This window comes from Neophocaena asiaeorientalis, unplaced genomic scaffold (genome assembly GCF_003031525.2).
Source record: "Neophocaena asiaeorientalis asiaeorientalis breed wild unplaced genomic scaffold, Neophocaena_asiaeorientalis_V1.1 scaffold69, whole genome shotgun sequence".
In the NCBI taxonomy this organism is placed as follows: Eukaryota; Metazoa; Chordata; class Mammalia; order Artiodactyla; family Phocoenidae; genus Neophocaena; species Neophocaena asiaeorientalis.
This window is the reverse complement of record NW_020174373.1, coordinates 406831-430332: the sequence shown is the minus strand read 5'-3', so window position 1 is coordinate 430332 and position 23502 is coordinate 406831. Positions and strand designations below refer to the sequence as shown.

At 48.1% G+C, this 23502-nt stretch overlaps 1 protein-coding gene across 1 annotated transcript in view; it reads left to right on the top strand.

Annotated features, from left to right (window-relative positions):
* Positions 1–23502, top strand: part of DHRSX (dehydrogenase/reductase X-linked) — a 195340-nt gene that overhangs the window by 27670 nt on the left and 144168 nt on the right. Inside the window, exons 2-3 of the mRNA XM_024756275.1 lie at positions 11310–11417; positions 18250–18318. Coding sequence (XP_024612043.1) covers positions 11402–11417; positions 18250–18318 — 85 coding nt within the window. The 5' untranslated portion in view covers positions 11310–11401. The remainder of the gene's footprint in view (positions 1–11309; positions 11418–18249; positions 18319–23502) is intronic.

The window sequence follows — 23502 nt, the reverse complement described above, 5'->3', positions numbered from 1 at the left end:
ACCTGGCCCCCCCCCCCCCGCCTCTCCAGTCTTAATGCTTCTAGATCATTCTATCCCTGGGATGAATGGCCATCCTGTTCCTATTCCCTGGTCACCAAACGGGGCACAGGCTGGTATGGTGTCCAAAGGGCCTGATGGCGGCTTTGTCTGGAAAGGTTGCTTCCCATCATCTGTCTGTCAGGCAGGTCTCACTAGTGAGACTTTTAAGCTTCTTAATTATCGTGGTTTATCGACACAGCCATTCTTAAGGACCTCCGTGATGCTGCGTGTCAGGAAAACGTATTCCCGGGGCCAGCTGACTTGGAGGTTCAGCTACACGTCATTTTAACATTATTCTGTCAAGTTTGAGGACTCTTGAGACACATACACACACACATGCCTAAGATGGTAGAAGGTCCATGAAAGAGTGGCTTATATATGTCCTTCTTCATTTGTGAGAAGAATACCAGAATTTCCAGGTCCCCGCCCATCCCCCATTATTCACGATTAAGCAAGGTGTTTCCCCCATTTTAAGCTGAGAAATAATTCACCATACAATACACCCAGTAAATGGCGCGATTCAGTGGTTTTTAGTATATTTGCAGAGTTGTACAAACACCGTTGCTATGTTCTTTTAGAACATTTTAAAAACCACTTCCCCAGGGGATCCCTGTACCTGTTACCTGTCACTCCCCACTCCTGTTTCCCCCCCAGGTCCTCTGTCTCCATGCGTTTGCCTATTTGAGTATTTCATATAAACCGAATCATGGCATATATGCTCCTTCTGGGTCTGGCTTCTCCCACTGAGCCTCACGTGTTCAAGGTCCATGGACACTTGGGCTGTTCTCACTTTTCTGGTTACTGTGAATCACGGTGTTCTGAGCGTTCATCACACGTATCTGAGTGGATACGTGTTTTCATTTCTCCTGGATAGATTGATACCTAGGAGTGGCGTAGCTGGGCTATTGTATCTCCATGTTTACCCGTTTGAAGAATCGCCAGGCTCTTTTCTAAAGTGGTTCCTGCAGTTTACATCCCCACCAGCAGTGGAGGAGGGTTCCGATTTCTCTACATCCTTACCAACTTCGTTATTTTCTGTTTCTTTCTTCTTCTTTTAAATGGTGTGTTTTTTTTTTTATTGTGGTAAAAGTCACATCACATGATATAAAACATACTGTGTGGCTTTGATTTACGTTTCGCTAATGCTCTCTTCAAAGAGGTATGTGGTTATTTCCCAGTGGAGCACAGGAGCAAAGATTTAAGGAGTGAAGAAATGAATTGACCACCCACGTGCTCTCGGAAAGAATTCAAGGTGGCTTAGGCGTGTCTGTGGAAGACAGGAAACACAGAACAGAGACCAAAGTCCAGAAACCTGGTAGATGAGGGACGAGGTAGTGTTGCTGCTATAGCCTGGGCTTAGCAAACCCCTGTACCTGGTGTCCACTTTGTCTCGTGACAGCGGGCAGTCCTGGCTGGGGGTCCAGCTCTCAGTATTTGATAAAAGGACCAGGCACGGGGTCATCCCCAATTCAAAAGGGAGCCGGAAGCCTCGGGTCATTTCACAACAACTGGACAGGGGCCAAGGAGGCGGAGTTCTTTGTTTTGCTTTTTACTTTAGTTCTTTTCTCTTTTAAGGAGAGGCTATATTACATGGCATTAGTGTAGACTTTTAAAAAAAAGTTCCTGGGAATTCCCTGGCGGTCCAGTGGTTAGGATTCGGCACTCTCACTGCTGAGGGCCTGGGTTCAGTCCCTGGTTGGGGAGCTAGGATCCCGCAAGACGTGTGGCGTGGCCGAAAAAACCAGTTCCTGCTTTGAGATAATTGTAGATTCACGTGCAGTTGTGAGGAATAAAATGGAGCAACACTTTACCTGTTTTTCTCCCAGGGCTATACCCGCTTGCAGCACGTACCACATCCCAACCTAGATGTTGACTTGGGTGCGATGCAATGCTTTGATTCAGATTTCCCTGTTCTAACTTGTATTCGCTCGTGTATGTGCGTGTGTGTGATCCTGTTGCATGTGTGGCTTTGAGAATCCACCATCACGGTCAAGACACAGGGCAGTTCTGTGACCCCAAGGATCCCTGGCGTGGCCCATCTCCTTCCCACACCAACGCCCCACCCCGTCCTTCACCCCTGGCAGCCACTAATCTGTGCTCTATAATTCTGTCCCTTCAAGACTGTCATAGAAATGGAGGCATGCACAATGGAACCCTTTTGAAATGGCTCTTTTTCTCCCCACCCACCTTGTTGCTAGAGCTCTGTGCCTTTCTTTTGAGTAACACCTGTAAAATGACAGTCACACTAAAGATCTTTCTTTTACGAACAAGGCTGCAGTGAATATTTTTGTTCCTGTGTCTCTGCAGACCTGTGGGAGTATGTCTGTGGCATGAAATTCTTAGAAGTAGAATCGCTATGTAGGGGACGTGCACGTCCGCTTTAGACCCCCTCCAACTCACCTCCTAAAAGATACAGTCTCGGTGGAAAATTGAATGTGCAAACGGTTCTTTTTTCTGGGGCGTTGCCATCCTGGATGGGACCGAGCTGTTGTTATTGATGAAACCTACTAACTTCCTTTGCTTTTATTTTCTTTAAGGAGGAGTGAGTTCCAACATCCTGTTACATATCTGTATTTTATTCAGTATCGGTTAAATCCTTGTTCATTTCCTTTTTCTCTCTTTTTGGGAGGGTACAAGTTCGGGTGAGGCACCCCTGAGGCCAAACAAGCCGAGGCGTGGGAGTTTGGAGCACAGAAAGGTTTATGGCAGGGTCCTGCAAGGAGACTGTGGCTTGTGCCCCCAAACCCCCGAACTCCCCAGAGTTTCAGTAAAGCATTTTTAATGGGAAGGTGAAGGAAGGGTGTGGGTGGTTATTGCAGACTTCTTGGTGCAGGAATCCTTTGTCCACGAATGTCAGGTCACGGTGTTTCTGTTAACCTTCGAGAAAACCAATGTTATTCTCTGTTGTGCAACTTTTTGTCTCTCTATGAATGGAAAGGCGTTCCACCCTTAATGGTCAGAGCCTTGAGAAAGGGCTATCCTGTATATTTCAGGCGATGGGCAACATTCTGAACTCAAAGCGAAAGAATACAAAACTTAAAGAAACACACCTAATGTGGAGTCAGATATGTTCTTCTCCGTTACCCTTGGAGCTGTCTCTAATGAGCAGTGAGCTCGGTGTACAGAGGGCTGTCGTTTTGCTATTTTTCCCAAGCGCTGGCCATCACCGAGGCATGAGGTCAGCACTCCAAGTTAGACGCTTCAAACAGAACCGAGAGCGGAGAGCGTTCTAAACATAGTCTGGAAGGGACCTCTCTCCCGGCACCCTGCAAACATCGTGGCGTTTGCCAAGATCTCAGTTGCCTTTCTTCTTGCGGTGCGTGGTGATCCAGAAACAAGTCCAGGGGCGAGTAGTTTCATGCTGCAGCGTTGGACCCAGAGGCTGCAGAGCTGAGTGGCTTTGGGAGGAAAGGAGCAGGTGAGAGCCTTGTCATGGTGCGGCTTGTAGATACCCATCTGGGACGGGGCAGCTGGTGACACGGGTCCCAGTCACCACACGGGTCCCAGGCCCGGCTGGTGCGCTTGGGATCAGCTTACCTCGGAATTGGCAGAGCACTTTCTCTGACATCTGTCGGACAGGAGCTGACAGGTCGGAGTTGGTGTTGAACCCAGGATCAAAGACGTGCACGGTGTGGGGAAGAGAGGGTGACTGTGGAGGTGATGTACAGGGATCCCGTGGATCTGTTTGCAGCTAGATTTCCGGGGGAAGCGTGGAAGGAATGTGCATTGCAGCTGACCCGTGTCGGGGAGATAAGGGGGGCAGAGAGGGCCCGGGTCACCTGCCCTCCTAGGGAGCTCCCTCCAGCCAGGCTGGTGTGTCCTCGCGTGGATGTACATGTGTGTGCAGGTGTACGCCCCTGGTTAAGGTTTGAATCACGCCTCCTCCCGCCAAAAAACATAAGTTGGAGTCCCCCCACCCCCACCCCGTACTGTAACCTTATTTGGAAATAGGGTCTCTGCAGATGCGTACCTTAAGGTGAGGTCACTTGGGTGAGGGCTCAGCCGGCAGGACTGGGGGCCTAGTAAAAAGGGGGAATGTGGACACAGAGATGCTGAGAAGCAGGACCCTGTGAGGACACAGAGAAGACGGCCATCTACACGCCAAGGAGAGGGGCCTGGGGCAGACGTTCCCTATAGGCTGACAAAATGAGGAAGTGGGCTCTGCAGAGACCACCCAGGATGTGCCTGGACAGTTGTTGGCTGAAACATCCCCCATCTCAGCAGAAACGCCGTCAGCTTAGATGGAAGATAAATAACGCACATGCTGGTAGTATAAGCACATCCCGGATATTGCATGGGCTATACTTAAACCAGAAATTGCTCATTGTTTGTCGTAAATGATATCTCTATCTCTGTCTTTTTAACTATACATGTATCTATGTATCTATCATCTGCCTACCTGAACTATCCATTTATCTATTCTCAGTCTGTTTATATGTCATTAACACCATCTGTTATCTATCATTTATCATCTATCAATCTATCATCTATGTATGTATGTGTCCAATCATCTTTATCTATGTATCGATCTATGTATCTTTCTGTCATCTTTCAAGCTATCATCTATATCATCTTTCAAGTTATCCTGTATCTGTCTGTCTATTGATATCTATCTATCTATGTATCTATCTGTGGAGAGATTCATTTTAAGGAATTGGCTCATGTAATTATGGGGTCTAGCAGGTCCTAAATCTTCAGAGTGGGCCGACAGGCTGGAAACCCATGGAAGACTTGCAGTTTGAGTCTAAAGGCCGTCAGGAAGCAGAATTCCCTCCTCCTTGGAGAATCTCAGCCTTTGTTCTATTGAGGCCGTCAACGGATTAGACGAGGCCCACCCACACCAGAGAGGGCAACCTGCTTTCCTCAAAGCCCCTTGATTTAAATGTTCATCTCATCCAGTAAAACACTGTCACGGAAACACCCAGAATAATGTCTGACCACATATCTAGACCCCGTGGCCCAGCCAGTTCGACACGTGAGATTATCCCACGAGCTGCGACGGCCATGCAACCAGGGAGCACGTGTGATAGGAGTCTTCTCTCAGCTGAAGCCAGAGGGAGACGCAGCTCCCATACCAGGCAGGCCACTGGGATTCGACAGCCTGACACTTGGACTGTTTCTGGGTGGGCGAGTCAGCTTCTTGCTTTGGAAGTCAGCTCTCCGGGACAGGTGGGGACTGGCCCACGTCCGGCCTGGGTGCCCAGCAGCAGGGCGGTGGTCTCGTTCTCAGCACACGTTAGAGGAATGATTCCCTTGACCTCACATCCGGTGCCTTCCGCCCGGCCGTTCCTCCGCCCACCCTCCCTGGCGTGCTCCTGCCAATTCCCTCCTTTGCTGCCTGGCCTCCCACGGCTGGTTGAATCCCGTGGACCCCTCTGCCATCCCAGGATGCAGGTGACGCAGATGCAAAGACTAGCCTCCGGGATCCGGGAGGGGCAGCCTCTCTCCTGGGCATCTCTCGCTTCTTCTGGCCAATGCCCTGCGCCCGATTCAGAGTCCTCTGAGTGCTGTCCACCTGCAAGGAGGAAACTGTAGACCTTACTCATGTCGGAGGGGGTATTAATGCCTTCGCTGGGTTTTCCCGTGGCCACTTCTCAGCCATAGACGTGGGGGTAGAGGCGAGATTTTCAGATGTTGCAGGTGCTGACGGAAGCGTGTCTACATTGGATCTTTTCACTTGACATGTCTTTTTTAAAAAAGTTAAATTTATTATTTATTTTTGGCTGCATCGGGTCTTCGTTGCTGTGCGTGGGCTTTCTCTGGTTGTGGCGAGCGGGGGCTACTCTTCGTTGCAGTGTGCGGGCTTCTCATTGCGGTGGCTTCTCTTGTTGCGGAAAACGGGCTTGCGGCACGCGGGCTTCAGTAGTTGTGGCGCGTGGGCTCTAGAGCGCAGGCTCAGTAATTGTGGCGCACGGGCTTAGTTGCTCCACGGCATGTGGGATCTTCCTGGACCGGGGCTCGAACCCGTGTTCCCTGCATTGGCAGGCGGATTCTTAACCACTGCGCCACCAGGGAAGCCCTGACCTTTCTTTTTAATGAAGTATTCCATTCCTTTCTGAGTGTGGACCGAGGGGTTTGTTTGGAACCCTCCTTGACAGGGAAACAGAAACTCTCTCTCTGTTCTTTTCAATTCTAGTGGGAGGGACCAAGAGAATTAAGGACCTTTGTTCTTTATTTTAAAATTTAATTTAATTTTTTCAAAGTGTAGTTGATTTACTATGTTATGTTAGTTTCAGGTGTACAGCAAAGTGATTTTATATATATTATATAACATGTATAATATTGATACTTGTTTTTTATATATATATTTCTTTTCAGATTCTTTTCCCATATAGGTTATTACAGAATATTGAGTAGAGTTTCTTGTGCTATCCAGTAGGTCCTTGTTGGTTATCTATTTTATATATAGTAGTGTGTATGTTAATCCCAAACTCCTAGTTTATTAGATAGGTTCATTTGTGCCATATTTTAGATTCCACATATAAGTGATATCATCTGGTATTTGTCTTTCCTTTTCTGACTTCACTTAGTATGATGACCTCTAGTTGCATATATATATGACTCTCATTTTTGCATAAATAAAATAGAAAATAAAATATGTGAATATAAGTATAAAATAAATATATTTATAAATATTATAAATATTTATGTATCATATTGTCTCATCATTAAATAATACATCCTATTTGCTATTATCTTTTTTACTTTTCTTGTTTACTTGTTTTACATTATTAAATATTTTTTATGTATTAAATGTTAAACATATTTAAATATATTAAAATAAATATGTAACATTTGAAATATAGAAACATAATTTTACCTAGGATAAGACTATAGCATAGATACTATTTATAAATATCTAAATAGAAACATTTCATTTATATTTATATAAGAATATATTTTACACATATATTTTTATTTCTTTTTCTTTTTCTTAGCAGTGGTGTGAAAAAACTCCTGGGCAGCAAGTGTGTTGCAGGTTGCGAAAGTTTGGGGACCAGTGTTGTATTCTACTTGGTCTTAACTGTTCAGTTTCCCCCGTAACCTCGCTTTGAGATGAAAGTTCAGGCTGCCGACGAGGCTTCGGTGGTCGTCCTTTGGTTTTTCTCTTCTTTTTGGCCCTGCCGCGTGGCTTGCGGGATCTTAGTTCCCTGACCAGGGACTGAACCCAGGCCCCTGGCAGCGACAGCCCCAAGTCCTGACCACTGGACCACCGGGGACTTCCCCGTCCGTTGCCTCTTCTGTGGGAGGTGGTCACACCGGGAGCTGTAAGGTGTCCCCTCCAGCCCAAGACCCCAGCGTGCACCTGTGCTCACGGCACACAGTCGGCGCCGCACAGTGCCCCACACGCATTCAGCAGCTGTTGGTCTGCATTTTCAGGAGGGACCGGTGGATGCCAGGGGGACAAGAAAAGTTGAGTTGGGTCCTCCCTAAGGCTCCCTGCCCAGCAGCGCGGTGCTGGAACCCTTCCCTGTAAACGCCGGGAGCCTAGGAAAAGAGCGCTTTTATTGATCCGGCTGACCTGTCCAGGAACTAAACCCGCACGCGGTTGGAATCCCTTTAGTAGAATCCAGCCTGGGTGTCTGGGGACTTTGTGGGGCGCCCGAAGGACTCATCTGGGGTTTCTGCGAAGGACGTGCTCTTCTGATGGACGCGGCGATGGGGAATATTCCCCGGGTGGGGGGTGGTTAGTGGCTGTCCTCCGCGCCTCCTGGGAGATATCGCTGCCCCTGCATCCCTCTCGGGGCTTTTCTTTGGAGGGTTGTTGCTTCATGTTACCGGCAGCAACGCCTTACTGCAGCGCTGGACAACAGGTTGTCCCCACTTACTGGAAGGATTTTCTAACAAGTGGATCAAACCTGACTCCTGGCCAACAGGTGGAATTATCACTTGAGCTTGGCCCGCTCGGGGCTGCTCAGTGTCCCCTGTGTGATGGTGGAGACCCAGGATGGGCTAGGATACCCCGTTGTAGGGATGGAGGATGCCCCCCTGTATGCAGGTATGGCAGGGGGTTTATCCATCCTTCTCTACGGAGAGACAGGTGCTGCCCTGAGGAACCTTGGCTTTACGTTGGCAACCGGCCTTGTCTCTCCATGGCAGATTCCTAGAAGTGATTTTTTGAGATCAAACGATAGAAGCACATGTAATTGCGCTAGATATTACCCAGTTTCCCCCAGTGGGGACTGTGCTGTTTTGCACTCCTACCCACGCTGTAGGTGAGAGAAATGAGGCTGTTGAAGTCTTTAAACTTCCGCCAACCTGATGGGTGTCACGGTATCTAGCAGTTTTCGTTAACTATTAACATTTCTCTTATTAGGTGTAAACTTGGGCATGTGTTTTTAAGGGCCATTTCAGTATGTTTTTTTTTTGCGGTACGCGGGCCTCTCACTGCTGTGGCCCCTCCCATTGCGGAGCACAGGCTCCGGACGCGCAGGCGCAGTGGCCATGGCTCACGAGCCCAGCCGCTCCATGGCCTGTGGGATCTTCCCGGACCGGGGCACGAACCCGTGTCCCCTGCATCGGCAGGCGGACTCTCAACCACTGTGCCACCAGGGAAGCCCTCAGTGTGTTTTTATATCAACAAATGCTTTTGCCCTTCTTCTCTGTAGAGTTGTTTTTTTTTTTTTTCTTCTTGATTTTTAAGAACTCTTTACATACTCAGAAAATAGCCCTTTGAATGTGACTTTGCTTATGGTGTTGTTTTACTTTTTTGGTAGGATTTTTTTTTCTCTTTCTTTTTTTTTGGCCACGCCTCGTGGCTTGTGGGGTCTTAGTTCCCAGACAGGGATGGAACCCACACCCCCTGCATTGGGAGCATGGACTCTTAACCACTGGACCGTCAGGCAAGTCCTTATGGTGTTTTTTTTTTTTTTAAACTGTGTACACTTTTTTTAGGAGTGAAATTGATCTATTTATTCTTCTGAATATTGAGTTAGAATTACGAAGGCATTTCCTACTCTGAGGTTGAGAATAAATTTGTCCCTGCTTTCTTCGAATATTTTCATTGTTTAGCTTTTTTCCTCTTAGAGTTCATTTTGATGTGTCCTGGGAGGTATCGATCTCATTTCATCTGTTTTCCAAGGTCTTTTTAGATGTCCCCACACCATTTATTAAAAAGTTTATCTTTTCGGGCTTCCCTGGTGGCGCAGTGGTGGAGAGTCCGCCTGCCGATGCAGGGGACACAGGTTCGTGCCCCGGTCCGGGAAGATCCCACGTGCCGCAGAGCCAAAAAAAAAGTTTATCTTTTCTAGACAACAGACTAGTGGTTACCAGTGGGAGAGGGAAGGGGGGAGGGAGAGATAGGGGTAGGGGATTAAGAGATACAAACTGCTGTGTATGAAATAAGTAAGCTACTGGGACTTCCCTGGCCGTCCAGTAGATAAGACTCCACACTTCCACTGCAGGGGGCATGGGTTCCATCCCTGGTCGGGGAACTAAGATCCCACATGCTGTGTGGCACGGTCAAAAAACAAAAACAAAAAAAAAAAGAAGAGCTACAAGGATATATTGTATAGCACAGGGAATACAGCCAATATTTAATAATAACTATAAATGGGGTATAACCTTAGGAGATTGTGAATCACTGTGTTGTACACCTGAAACTTATAAAATACTGTATAGCAACTCTACTTCAATAAAAAAACGTGTAAAAAAAGTGAAATAAAAGAGACAGGGAAAATACAGAATTCATCTTTGCCACCTTGGTCCTATAGGAGCTTTAGCTCCTGGGACTAGCCAATTCCTATGGATAGCAAATAACTGAGCTGTAAACGTGCTTCTCAAATACAAAGCTACCCATCCAGATGCACACCCCACCCCCTGCTCTAAGGGGCTCCCATACTCTGGGCCACCATGCACCTGCCCTCGTCCCGCCCAGGGCAGGTACCAGACAACAAGGACAGTCCCTGCAGCCAGGACCTGATGAAATTATTCACACCAGCCCATCCTAACCCTGCCTCACCTGTTCCTTCCTGCAGGGCTCTTGTCTCGTTTCCCCCTTTCCCTCTGCCTCCTGACCGACCCTGGTGCTTCCCCGTGTAACCCTGCATGGTGTGCTGTGCCCCCTCCTCTTGGGAACTGTGAGTGATCAACCGTCTTTTCAATATTGGTCGTCTCCTGACCTGTTGGCCTCACCCCATACTTGAATAATAATAAAGCCTACACTTTATCCTTTCTTCCTTCCGTCCCTCCCTCCCTTCCTTCCTCCCTCCCTCCCTCTCTCTTTCTTTCTTCTTTTTTATTTTTACATCACAATATACCCTTTTTATTTTGGGCACAGTACAATTTTAAAATGGAGTCAAAAAGAGAAGTCTGACATTTAGTAAAGCGTTATTTCATCTTGTATAATAACATGTTACTGACACTTTGGGTAGTTTAAGATTGTAGACACAGTAAAGTTTATTTATTTTATTGACGTATAGTTGATTTACAACGTGTTTATTTCCGCTCTACAACAAAGGGATTCCGTTATACATACATATACATTCTTTTCCATATTCTTTTCCATGATGGTTTATCCCAGGATATTGAATATAGTTCCCTGTGCTCTACAGTAGGACTTGTTGTTTATGCATTCTATATATAATAGCTTGTATCTGCTAACCCCAAACTCCCAATCCATCCCTCCCCCAATCCCTGCCCCATTGGCCACCACGAGTCTGTTCTCTCTGCGTGTGAGTAGAAACAGTCAATGTTACACCATCACGTAAACGTATATTCTCATATGTTTTGCATATGTGTAGGTTCATGCGAAGGTACGTGGTTAAAGGAGTTATCATGTTCTCCGTTTTTATAAGATACTCTGTATTCTCACGTGGTCTTCAGACTTTGTAGAAAACAGTGGGCCGTCCCTCCATAACAAGCAATTTCCTAACTACATTTGAGAAAATGCATACGAGTATAAAATCTACACTAACACAACCAACACGGTCCGAGAGGATTAACCCAGGGCTCTCACCCACAGCCGTCAACGATAGACGCTCTCTGGAGCTCTCTGCGGATCGTTTTGGCGGCATTAATTCCTGCAAAGGTATCGTCGGGGACCGAGCAAGGATTTATCAGGTGGCTTTACCAGGCTGTCCTTATTCAGGGCAACTGTACTGTGTGACACTCGCGCATCCCGAGCCTGTAGGAATATTCAGAAGAGCAAACCCACAAATACCAAACCGCAGCTCCCGTTGGCATCACGCCCTCTTTTGCGACTTTATTCTCATCAATGTGTGCTTTGCCGCTCAACCTTTACCTCGGTTTCTTTTTCTTTTCTCCTGCAGTCTTCCCCCGACAACTCGAGCGTGTTGCTATAGTGACCGGCGGGACTGATGGCATTGGATATGCGACAGCGAAGCATCTGGCCAAACTGGGCATGCACGTCATCATAGGTGATGATTCACTTCTACAACTCCTTGTGTCTTAGAGCGAGCGGGAGATACACAGCTGCTTGCTTCCACGTTTATGGAAATATTGATGTGCTTCCAGACCCAACAAGGGCAGAAGGCGTAAGGGTGAATACTCAAAAACGGAAAGAGACAGGAAATTGCGTTGTGCTTTTTTTTGGACAGGAGTCGAGGTTCTGCTGTGATATGGATCATATATTTTTTTCCCTGTGTGATTCACTGCAGTTTTGAATTAGTTTGCCAGGAGAGGTCTAGTTTGCCAGACCTCTCCTAACAAATCATAGGATAAACTGGGTGGATTAAACAACAAACATTTTTCCTGTCCCAGTCCTAGAGGCTGGAATCTGAGATCCAGGCGTGGGCAGGGCTGGTCCCTCCTGAGGCCTCTCTCCTTGCCGTATAGACGGCCGTCTCCTCCCTGTGTCCTCCCAGGGTCGTCCCTCTGTGTGTGTCTGTGTCCCGATCTCCTCTTCTTATAAGGACACCAGTCCTATGGGATCAGGGCCCACCCTAGTGGGTGGACCTCATTTTAGCTTCATCCCCTCTTTAAGGACCCCATGTCCAAATACAGCCACACTCTGAGGTCCTGGGGGTCAGGGCTTCAACATATGACGTTGCGATGTCATGATTCAGCTCCCAACAGAATCTGAACAGCTTCTGCATTTCAGATTCTGAACCGAAACTCTCAGTGTTTCCCTTCTTCCGTCTGAAACTTTCTATTGATGGCTTATTTCGGTCCCTAAATCCTCTTTGAAAATGAAGGGACTTTCTTCTGCTAGGAAAGCGAAGATGGTTCAAGTGAGCTCATTTTACATTTGGGAACCTTCCCATTCAGCTGGAGGTAGAAGTTTAAATCAGCTGGAAAAAAGGATATGGGGAGATGAGCTTTGAAAAAGCTTCTCCCGACATCACGTGGATTCAGTTAATCCCTTTTATGGTGTCCGTTTTTATGGAAATCGTACGCAGGTCTGGCTTTAGGTGTTAGGGATTGCTTTCGCTTCAGTCTTTCTAAAATATTAACTACGGCCCTTCATTCATTCATTATCCATTCATTTCTTCCTTTCATTTTTCCTCCATCGTGTGTTGAAGGATGATTACAGCTCAGACACAGCACTTGGGGCTGTGGATTTAAACACACGTGAATCTCTCTCCTTTGTGGGTCCGTCCATAAGCTCCGTCCACAGCCAGATTCCCCCTTTTCTGGTCTCTGAGTATGGAGCTATGAGGATCTTTTTTTTTTTTTCCTCTGGTTGCGCTGGGTCTTAGTTGCGGCAGGCAGGCTCCCTCGTTGCAGCAGGTGGGCTCTTTAGTTGCGGCATGCATGTGGGATCTAGTTCCCTGACTGGGGATCGAACCCAGGCCCCCTGCATTGGGAGCGTGGAGTCTTAACCACTGCGCCACCAGGGAAGTCCTGCTATGAGGATCTTAAACCTTATTTCAAGACATCTTCAAGAACTGAACCCCGATAGGAGAATGGGGCTTCTACTGGTGGCCAAGCCACAGATCCTGTCCATCCTGTCCTCTTTGTCTCGTCCACGTTCCCTTGGAGGCTGAATGGACGGTGATGATGTCCATTCTTCCCCATCGGAACTCACAGATGCCCTGAGTCCCACGTGGGACATCCCCAGGGGTCCAGTGCAGCCCTCTGCTCTTGGAGGGGCGGGGCTTATCTGGGCACACACAACTCTTCCCTCACGCCCTTACATTGGAACTTTTTTTTTGCTTTTGCAAAACCTGACTGCAGCATTAAAATTTCTTCCATTTCGTGGCCTGTCCCATGTTCCACTCTCTTTTCAAAGACTGCATTTTCTTACGGTGATTTCCTTTTTCACATCACCATCTATCTCTCATGTATGATGGGGTCTGTGGAATGGCCCACATTTGTCTTGCTTTGGGAGCAGTAGATGCCTTCTTGGTCTACTTCACTGTTCTTTGTCTCCATTGAGGGGTTCTTTTCATCAGGAATATGGCTAAGTTGTCCCCATTGAGGGGTTCTTTTCATCAGGAATATGGCTAAGTCCCATCCTCTGTTTTCTTTTGTGTGTGTGTGTTTTCTTTTTCTTTTTTCCCCCCTCTTTCAATAAGTCTTTTTTTTTTATTTGTTGGAATATAGTTGCTTTACACTCTTGTGTTAGTTTCTGCTGTACAGCAAAGTGAATCAGCTGTGCATATACACCTATCCCCTTTTTTTGGATTTCCTTCTCATTTAGGTCACCACAGAGCACTGAGTAGAGTTCCCTGTGCTATACAGCAGGTTCTCATTAGTTATCTATTTTATACATAGTATCAATAGTGTATATATGTCCATCCCAATCTCCCAGTTCATCCCAGCTCCCTGCCTTTCCCCCCTGGGTAAGTCCTATTCTCTTGATAGATGTGGACATATTAAAAGCTTCTGAACTTGAAATTACCAACTTTATCACTATCCATAACTTCCCTTAGATGAAGATGGGTTGGTTGCAGACCAGGAGGTCTTGTGGGAGAGGGGATGCATCTGAGAATGTATATCTGGAGCTTCTTTATCAACTTGAGCACCTCTGTGATCTGTTTATGTCTCTCTGGGGCCTGAGACTATCAAGGAGGTAGGATGTGGGAGCAGAGGGTGGGAGCAGATCTCAAGACTGCAGGGAGACTGTGAGATGGTGATGGGCACTAACCCCCTGATTTGCTGACTTTCCACGGAGGGGCAGCCTCTGTTGTCTCGTTAGAGGCATGACAAGCCTTCCATGTCTTGGATTTCTGCCGATATTTGGAAGACTTGGTCAGAGTGACGTCAGCTCTTGAAAAGGAAGAGCCATACATCCCTTCTGAGGACCGGCTGGGCCTGGGCTAGTGGTGGAAAGATGCTGGTGGAGCAATCCAGGAGGAGCTTTCTAGTCTGAGCAAAGATGGGAGGCTGGCATCCAGTGCCGGGTGTCTCTGCCCCTGTGATCTCTCCACAGCAGACATCTTCATCTTCTTAATTCCTAGTGAAACTAGGTGATGTTGGAAGACAGAGAAATAAAAAGAGCCCCATTTCTGTGCTTTTTGTCTCAGTGTGGTGGTTTTAGCTCATGAGGAAGTCTAGAGGGTTAGGTCACGAGGAGATCTAGAGGGAAGGTCAGGATGAGGTCTAGCTGGGTGATGAGTATGTACTGCAGACACGGGCACTGAGCATATGTGAGCAAGCCTGGGTACCCAAGCGTTTGAGGACTGGAGCCCTGACTGATATCACCTCCTTTAGGGGATGTTTCTTGAGCATCAGGTATGGTATCCATCAGCACCAAATTTCTACTTTTCTCGAGTTAAACAGAGAGTAGACAGCACATCCTCACCCACTTGTGTCTCCTTTCCCACTAACGTTCTGATGTCCCTGTTTGAACTTTCCCCGAGGGACACAGTTCTGACCCTCCCTGTCAATCTGGTCACGTAGGGAGTCTTACTGCCTCTGTGTGTCATTGAGGGGATAGTTGAACATATCCTGAGAGGGACACTTCTTCTTCTTACGTGACAGCTGGAGACAAGGTCACTTAATGAAACATTATCATTGGGCAGAATGCATTTTTCTGTTAAACACAGATTGAGAGATGGGTTTAATCCATTCCACACTCTCAGTCCCGAAGCCATGAATATTTACAGAATAATCAATTGCTTGCTGAAGAACTGAAGTGATAGTCTGGGTCCGAGTCCAGCCCATCAGTGTTGCTAAGAATACATGAATTATTCATTTTCCCATCTGTTCACAGTATCTTAGTTCCTACTGTTTCAAAATACTGTTTTGGTGGAGGATGCCTCTTTACTCATAATTCTGAATAAACGGTCACCTAAGCTTTAGACCAGGGGTTGGTACGCTTTTTCCTGCTATAGGCTGGATGATAAATATTATCATAGGTCTCTCATTGATGATCAGCTCTGCCCTTACAGCAGGGAGTCAGCAACGGTCAATACTTAAAGTACATGACTGTCTAAGCGATGGGCCAGATCTGGCCCCAGGTCCGTAGTGTGCTGGCCCTAATTTGGGTCCAGTATCTTTTTTTTTTTTTTTTTAAACAAGTGGCAGTTCTGTTGCTTCTCGCAGATCTTTACAATCTGGTGGCTAGGGTGCTGTCTTCAGGGAGCGGACCTGGATATGAGAGGTTGTCCTTCCCACTCGACTTGGTGCCCCTGAAGCCTTGCACTGCAGCACGTATGAAACCTAACCCCTGCTGCACGAAGGCTGAACGGAAGGCGGACCCACTGCGTTTGAGCCCTGCTTCTGTCGTGGCGGACTGTTTCCTGGTATGCAGCCATCACTCCGGAGATGTACGGGCAGCATTGGCAGCTGTGTAGGGTCAAGCATCCCATATCCAGCCCGTAGGAGGCAGCTGCTGAAGATGACCTTTGCCCCCAAAGTGCCTCTCCATCCCTCCCGTACCATCCAGCCCTGACTGCCTGAATATCTTTCTCTTTGATTTCTTTTTAATTTTTTAAATTTCTGTCTTCTGTTGGAGCATAGTTGATTTACAGTGTTGTGTTAGTTTCAGGTGTACGGCAGAGTGAATCAGTTATACGTGTACATATATCCACTGTTTTTTAGATTCTTTTCCCATAGAGGTCATTACAGAGTACTGTGTAGAGTTCCCCGTGCTCTACAGTAGGTCCTTGTTGGTTATCTGTTTTATATCTAGCAGTGTGTATAAGTCAATCCCAAACTCCAAATTTATCCCTCCCCCCTGGTAACCACAAGCTCGTTCTCTAAGTCTGTGAGTCTGATTCTGTTTTGGAAATAAGTTCATACGTGTCCGTTTTGTTTAGATTCCGCCTAGAGCCGATATCATATCCTGATTGCCTGAGCGTGCAGTGAGCTGCCCGTCGCGGGACGCTGCTGGCCGTGGCCAGTTTGTCCTGCTGTTCCATCGCTTCTCCCCAGCCCACCCTCAGCTTTCTTTCTTCCTCTGGACACTTATGTCTTTCTGACTTCATTTGAGCTTCTGCTACGCCAGCCCTTGATGTCAAGATGGTCTCAGGCTGGAGGGTAGCCCAGCAGCAGATGGTGTTTTAATGTTTAAAAATTGCACAAGTTTCAGAAACAAGCTCATACATGTCTGCAACCCTCGCTTACCCCATGAATTCTTTTTTGTTTTTGGTCTTTGATGCCCGGAACATTTAGGGATGGAAGACATGCTTCTTTGCCATCCTGCCCCTGCACTCCCGCAGTGCAGGAAGGCTCTCCCAGCGAGAACACGTCATAACCGCATAATGTTTATCTCTTTGAGGAGCTGGAGGTGCAAAGGACTTCTGCAGTTGCGTCTTCTTGATGTCTGCAGCTCTGAACTTCTCCGAGGCGGTGACAGTTTCTACATTCCTTTTCGTTCACCCCCAGAGATGTCCTTTGCCGCGTTTATCTTCAGCAGGGGGCATTTCTCATCCCCCCCGGGTTCACCACTTCTCCTCTCTTATATGTTTGTTACAAATACACCCGTTGCTGTAAACATCTTTTTTGTTGTTTTGTTTTGGAAAGGGCATTGCCTAGATTCATTTGGGGACACTTGTCAGTGACACAGAGCACATAACACAGAGGAAAATAGTAGGGAATACTCTTAGAGTGTGTAAGTGAGACCACGGGTACGTAAACAGCATGCAGAAATGCATGATAAAAGGATCGCTTGGTCGTGTACTTTCACGGAGACCTCAACAGGCTTTGACCCCAGAGAACCAGCTTTTTCCCAGGAGGGGCTGTGGCTGCAGGTGGGAGGGTGATGTGGGCGGGACCTGCCCCTCCCAGGCCCCTCAGCGGTGTCCTCGTGCCCCCTGTTGGTTCTCCGGGCGTCAGGGCTCCATGCCCACCCCTGTGTTCACAGGTGCCAGCTCTGGCCTCCCTGTTGAAGGTGTCCTGTGACTCAGCCCCCAGGGAGTTTCAGGTGTGGCTTCTCCTGCACAAGGTCAGAGGCGCTGCTTGAGGCCGGCTCCTTAATCAGGGATGCTGCCTGGGAAGCAGGCTGTCCTGGCTTCTCCCCATCCCATCAGGACCCCCTTAAAGTGAGGGCTGTCTGCGCACAGACGTAGGGAAGAACAGCCCCCCTGCTCTCCAGGCTCTACCCTCACGGTCAACACAGATTCACCTACTCAGGCATTAAAGAAACCTTATTCACTTTCTTTCGCCCCAAATTTCAACTGGGACACCCTCATCCTACACAAAAGACCCATCGCCACCCTTCTAAGCGAACGTTCCCAGCATCGCACCCGCTGATTTTACGGAGTCACGGGTAACGGGAGGAGACATCTCCGAGCTCATGGTGGGGGTGTCCCGCGATAGTTTTTTTTCTTTTTTAATTTTTTTTTTTTTTTGGCCGCGCCACGCGGCTTGCGGGATCTTAGTTCCCCGACCAGGGATGGAACCCAGACCCTCGGCAGTGAAAGCTCAGATTCCTAACCACGGGACCTCCCGGGAAGTCCCCCGTGATGGTTTTTATAGCTCAAGCCACTGTGAACAGAGCGGTCGCCTGCACCAAAAGTCTCTCGAAAGATCTATGTCTAGTCTGACATTTCTGCTGACAGTTTCATGCTCATATGCTCTTGGTGTCCCCGTGGTCCCGATGCCACTAGGTGCTTCGTGTCCTTGGAATTACTGAAAAGTAAGATGTCCCAGAAATGCATCCTTTTGACCAATCCACCTAAAGAAAATGCATCTTCAATGGATACGCTGAATCCGCTACAGTTGCTCCCATGGCCATATTCAATGCCAGGACGGAAGGAGACACTTAGCATGTTGTAGGGCTGTGTTTACTGTCTCAAGAAGGCATTGTTTCACATGGGGTAGTTTCCTTGCCCTGAATTGTATCTTTTCTTTTCCTTGTAGGCGGAAATAACAAAGGCAAAGTGGAAGAAGCTGTGAGAAAGATAAAAGAGGAAACCCTCAATGACAAAGGTACTCTACTGCCCGGTGGACAGATGGCTCTACTGCTTGGTCTGGGGGCTGCAGACCCTGCCGTGGGCTCGGGGACCCGGATGGTGGAAGTGGCTCTGGGCAGCGGTGTCTCTGATTCTTGGGCTGTTCTCTGGGGGGGCTTTTGTCCTCCTTGGGGCGTGGAAGGTGGCAGCAGGCATGCTGCTACCGCGACACCTGCTGGGGAGGGCATTCCTTGTGAAACTGGGACCCGTTTTCATTCCCTGTCGATCTCCAGGGCCCTCTGAGGCCCGTGTTCACTCAGGAACCGTTGGATGCACCCTCCGGCAGGTACACCTACTTTTCTCGGGTTCTTGAAGGGAAGATGCACCAAACAGGACCCTGCCGGGTCTCACGGGGATCAGCGCTGCCCCGTCGTGCATCCCCGGGGCCTTCTCTACCTATTGAACCCGGGGGATACACACACGGCCCTCACATCTTTCCTGATACCAACGCTCTCCGGTGCTTTCTGAGCCCAAACCTGGTGCCTTATGTTTAAAAAAAGCACATGCAGGTCACTTTCTTGGCCGTCAGAGCCAGGGTGTTTCAAGCATCACCCAGAAGCTGAGGATTCCCATCTGTGGGCAGATTGCGATTCCCGAGAGACACATGAAAACCCCGGACGGACGGGTGAAGCCATATCTGTCCCTTTGTGTCAAGACTCCCACTTGTGGGTGTTCAAGGTTGACCGTCCTGCCCTCTGCCCAAGGCTGGGGCGTGCTGACATTCCCAATGTCTCCCCTGCTCTCGTGGCAGGATGTCTTTCATCCTTTTCCTTCCCCCCCCCACTTTTTTTTTTAATGGGGGTAGAGTTGTTTTACAATGTTGTGTTAGTTTCTACTGTACCGCGAAGTGGAGTTCCCTGTGCTGTACGGCAGGTTCTCGTTAGGTATCTACTAGGATGCCTTTGATCTCGGGACGGAACACAGAGGGGCTTCTGCAGCTCTCCTCGCCTGCCCCGGGGCAGAAGTGGCCCACTGTTGTGACAGCCGATCGTGAGCCCCCGTCCCTAGTTTGCAGTGGCTCAGGGGGCCGCTCTCTCCAACGCCTTGGTTTCCACCCAGCGTGTATTTCCCGGGCCTCTAGCAGTAGCATCACTAGGGGCAGGTGGTTAGAAGTGCTGATTTTCAGCCCTGAGCACGGAAACTTCTGCAGGTGGGGCGGGGAACCTGCATTTTCCCACGCCCTCCCAGGGAATCCCCCTGCCCCCCTCAAGTTTAAGAATCACTGCTGTTGTGACCGCATGAAACCATAATTTCCAGACCCAAAGAGGAGCCTCGTGGGAACCGCCAAAGCGTGGGCTTCTTTTCATGACCTGAAAGCCCGCTGGAAAGGATGAAAAAAGAATTCACCCAAACTCGCTCGTGTTACAGTCCTAACCAGTCAAGGTGCCGAGGTTCATCTGGGGCTACGTGTGCTTCTGTAAAACGTTTAAGAGCTTCATGTGTTCTGACAGAGCTGTAATCCGTAGCCCTGATTGATGGGAGGAAAGAACGTTCTAGAACATCTTTAGACAGTTTCCTGGTGGCATCAGCTTTGTACGCTGTGACTCACAGTTTGTGCAGAAAGCTCACGGATTAAAGGGAAAACGTCTCCGTAGCAGCTCTGTGCTGGAGGGGAGGCCCCCAGGGCCTGCGCTGGGCAGGGCGGTGATTCCTAATCACCCAGGATGGTGCTGTCAACGTCCCTCTGGTCAAGGCTGGTGACAGAGCCTCGGCCGTGTCTGCTCCTGTGTCTTCATTTCTAGCAAGTGACACCAAGTAGATCCATGAAATTTGCATCTGGGAGACGTAGCCGCCGGGGCGGACAGTCAGTCAGGTGCTCACCGACAGCAGAGAGAGCCCAGGGGTCTGCACAAGCCCCAAACCCCAGCCTGCCTGCACCCCACTTGCTGGCAGCACCCCCGCCCCCCGGGCATCCGTGTTTATGGAAAGGGCGAGGCTGGGCATCCCTGGTGGGTAGCGGCCCTGCGCTGGTCCTTGTGTTGCTTGGAGCGGCCCTTGCCCAGAAGCTGGCAGTGCTCAGGGAAGCTCGGGTTTCCCCTGGCCTGGGAGGGGACATGGGGGCCAGGGAGGTGTCTGGACACAAGCTGAGTGACCCCTGAGGTCTGCAGCAGGGATATGGTCTGAGCCAGGGTGAGCGTGGCCACTCCCACGGGGGCTGGTCCAGTGAGGGAGTGAACCCTTGATTACACACGCACACGCACCTTTTAAAATTCCTCTTGTGCGTTGAACCAGACACGAAAGCAGCGCTGTCTGTATTTTACACCAGAAGCCTGGCACTTGGAAGTCGGTCCGTGCACACCGCAGCCCGTGCACGCCCGGAGGGGTCCATGGGACAGGTGGGAGATGCTGAGACCTGGCCAGAGGAGGATGGTTTGGTGGTGGTCCTCGAACTGACGTTGCTGAATTTGCATCCAGCCTCTGGATTCCCCCAAGCCAAGGTCCAGCCGGTCCCGGGGGAAGAGGGACACTCCCTGTGCCGGGGACCCGCTGCATAAGGGTAGGGCCGGTGGGGACACTGGGTCTCCCTGTGCATTGGTGGCCGTCGGTCGGCCCTCACCCTTCCTCTTGGCTTAGCTCCCTGCAGATTCGGCCGGACCCGGTCTGGGTCAGGATGCTTTCTGGAGTGGAACCCACAGCCCCGCAGAGATGCTTCTGTCCAGACTAGCTACCCTGCTGCAGCCTCTGAGGGTCTTGTCCCCACATCCCGCAGCTTCCCACTTGGCCAGGGGGAGTCCCACCTGTTCCTCGCTTATGGCTCTTCTGTGATTCTCTGGATTCTTCTCTTCTTGTTTCGGAGCAAATCAGCAGATAGCCTGAGACTAGCAGATGACTGTCGAGAACACAATTATTTCTTTTCTTTTTGAAATTTTTATTGGGGTATAGTTGCTTTACAGTGTTGTGTTAGTTTCTTCTGTACAGCAAAGTGACTCAGTTATACGTAATACATGTATCTATTCTTTTTCAGGTTCTTTTCCTATATAGGTCATTACAGAGTATTGAGTAGAGTCCCCTAACACAATTATTTCTAAATGCCGAATTTCTCTGTAGCCTACCTCCCCCCTCATGTCTGTACTGACCCTTTTTTCTTAGTTCTCCGTTGAATGCTTTATGTGCTGTACCATCTGCCTTTGACATGACAGTCAGTTGAGGTCACGTTTGGGGCTGGGGTGGGAGGGATGCCTGCATATCAGAGTATAACTAGGTTGGCTTTCAGAACGATATATTCGTGAGTATGGTCTCAGGAATCAAGGTACCGTCGATCATTTCCCAGCCTAGAGATTTCCAGGGAAGAGACTTTTCATACCTTATCACCATGTATCCATGGTACTAAAAAAAAAAAAAAGAAAAAAAACCCACCCCCAAATACCAATAAAAACCCGAACACCACAAAAAGAAACAGCAAAATGGTATAACAACATTCAAATGAACCCAAATGGAAACAGATCATTTAAATACTTTTAAAAGGACTCCAGGCAGGTAAACTTTGCTTTGCCCATTTCACAGGGACGCATGCAACCCACGAGGGAATTCTCTAGTCCCAAATCCTAGGAAATGTGGTGTCTGTTCTTCGTTTTTAAAAGGAGAAAGGCATCCCTTGTTTTGTGTCACTGTTCCACACTTTTCCACGGTCAGCAGTGTCTTCCTGGACAATTTTACACCTCTCCTAACGTCATTCTTTTAAAAAATCTTTTAAATTAAAGTATATCGTGTTAGTTTCAGGTGTACAGCACGCTGATTCAATTATACATGTACATAGATTCCTTTTCAGATTGTTTTCCTTTCTCGGTTACGACAGAATATCGAGCAGAGTTCTCTGTTCTCTACAGTAGGTCCTTATTAGTTATGTATTTTGTATATAGTAGTGTGTCTGTGTTAACCCCAGACTCCTAATTTATCCCCCCCCCACCTTTCCCCTTTGGTAACCGTAAGTTTGTTTTCCATGTCTGTGACTCTGTTTTGTTAATAAGTTCATTTGCATCATTTTTTAAAAAGATTTATTGATTACTTATTTATTTATTTTTGGCTGCATCGGGTCTGAGTTGCAGCACGCAGGCTCTTTGTTGTGGCACACGGGCTTCTCTCTAGTTGTGGCGTGCGAGCTCAGTAGTTGCGGCGTGCTGGCTTAGTTGCCCCGTGGCGTGTGGGGTCTCAGTTCCCCTGACCAGGGATCGAACCCACGTCCCCTGCATTGTAAGGTGGATTCTTTACCACTGGACCACTACGGAAGTCCCTGTATCATTTTTTATTGAAGTATAGTTGATTTACAATATCATGTTGGTTTCGGGTATACAGCACCGTGATTCAGTTTTATACATATATTCCTTTTCAGATTCTTTTCCCGTATAGGGTATTACGAGATACTGAGTAGAGTTCCCTCGGCTGATCAGTAGGTCCTCGTTGGTTGTCTGTTTTATATAGAGTAGTGTGTATATGTCAATCCCAATCTCCTAATTTATCCCTTCCCCCGTCTCTCCCATGATAACCATAAGTTTGTTTCCTATGTGTCTGTGACTCTATTTCTGTTTTGTAAATAAGTTCATTTGTACCATTTTTTAGATTCCACATACAAGCGATATCATATGATGTTTGTCTTTCTCTGTCTGACTGACTTCACTTAGTATGATCATCTCTAAGTCCATCCATGTTGCTGCACATGGCATTATTTTGTTCTTTTTCATGGCTGAGTAATATTCCATTGTATGCATGTACCACATCTTCTTTATCCATTCATCTATTGATGGACGCTTAGGTTGCTTCCACGTCCTGCCTATTTGTAAATAGTGCTGCTATGAACATTGGGGTGCATGTATCTTTTCAAATTATGGTTTTCTCCTGTCTTTTTGATTTAACTTGAAATGGCCCTTATTGACAGTTTCCTGTTTCCTGCAGGCATCCTTTTCTTTCCCCCTCTCGTTTTTTTAAAATTGAAGTACTGTTGATGTACAATATAATATATTTCATGTGTACAGGATAGGGATTCACAACTGTAGAGGTTATACTCCATTTATAGTTATGGAAAAATATTGGCTATATTCCCTGTGTTCTACAACATAACCTTGTCGCTTATGTATTTTATACCTAGTAGTTTGTGCCTCTTACTCCCCTCCCCCTATCCTGCCCCTCCCCCATTCCCTCTCCCCACTGGGAACCACTAGTTTGT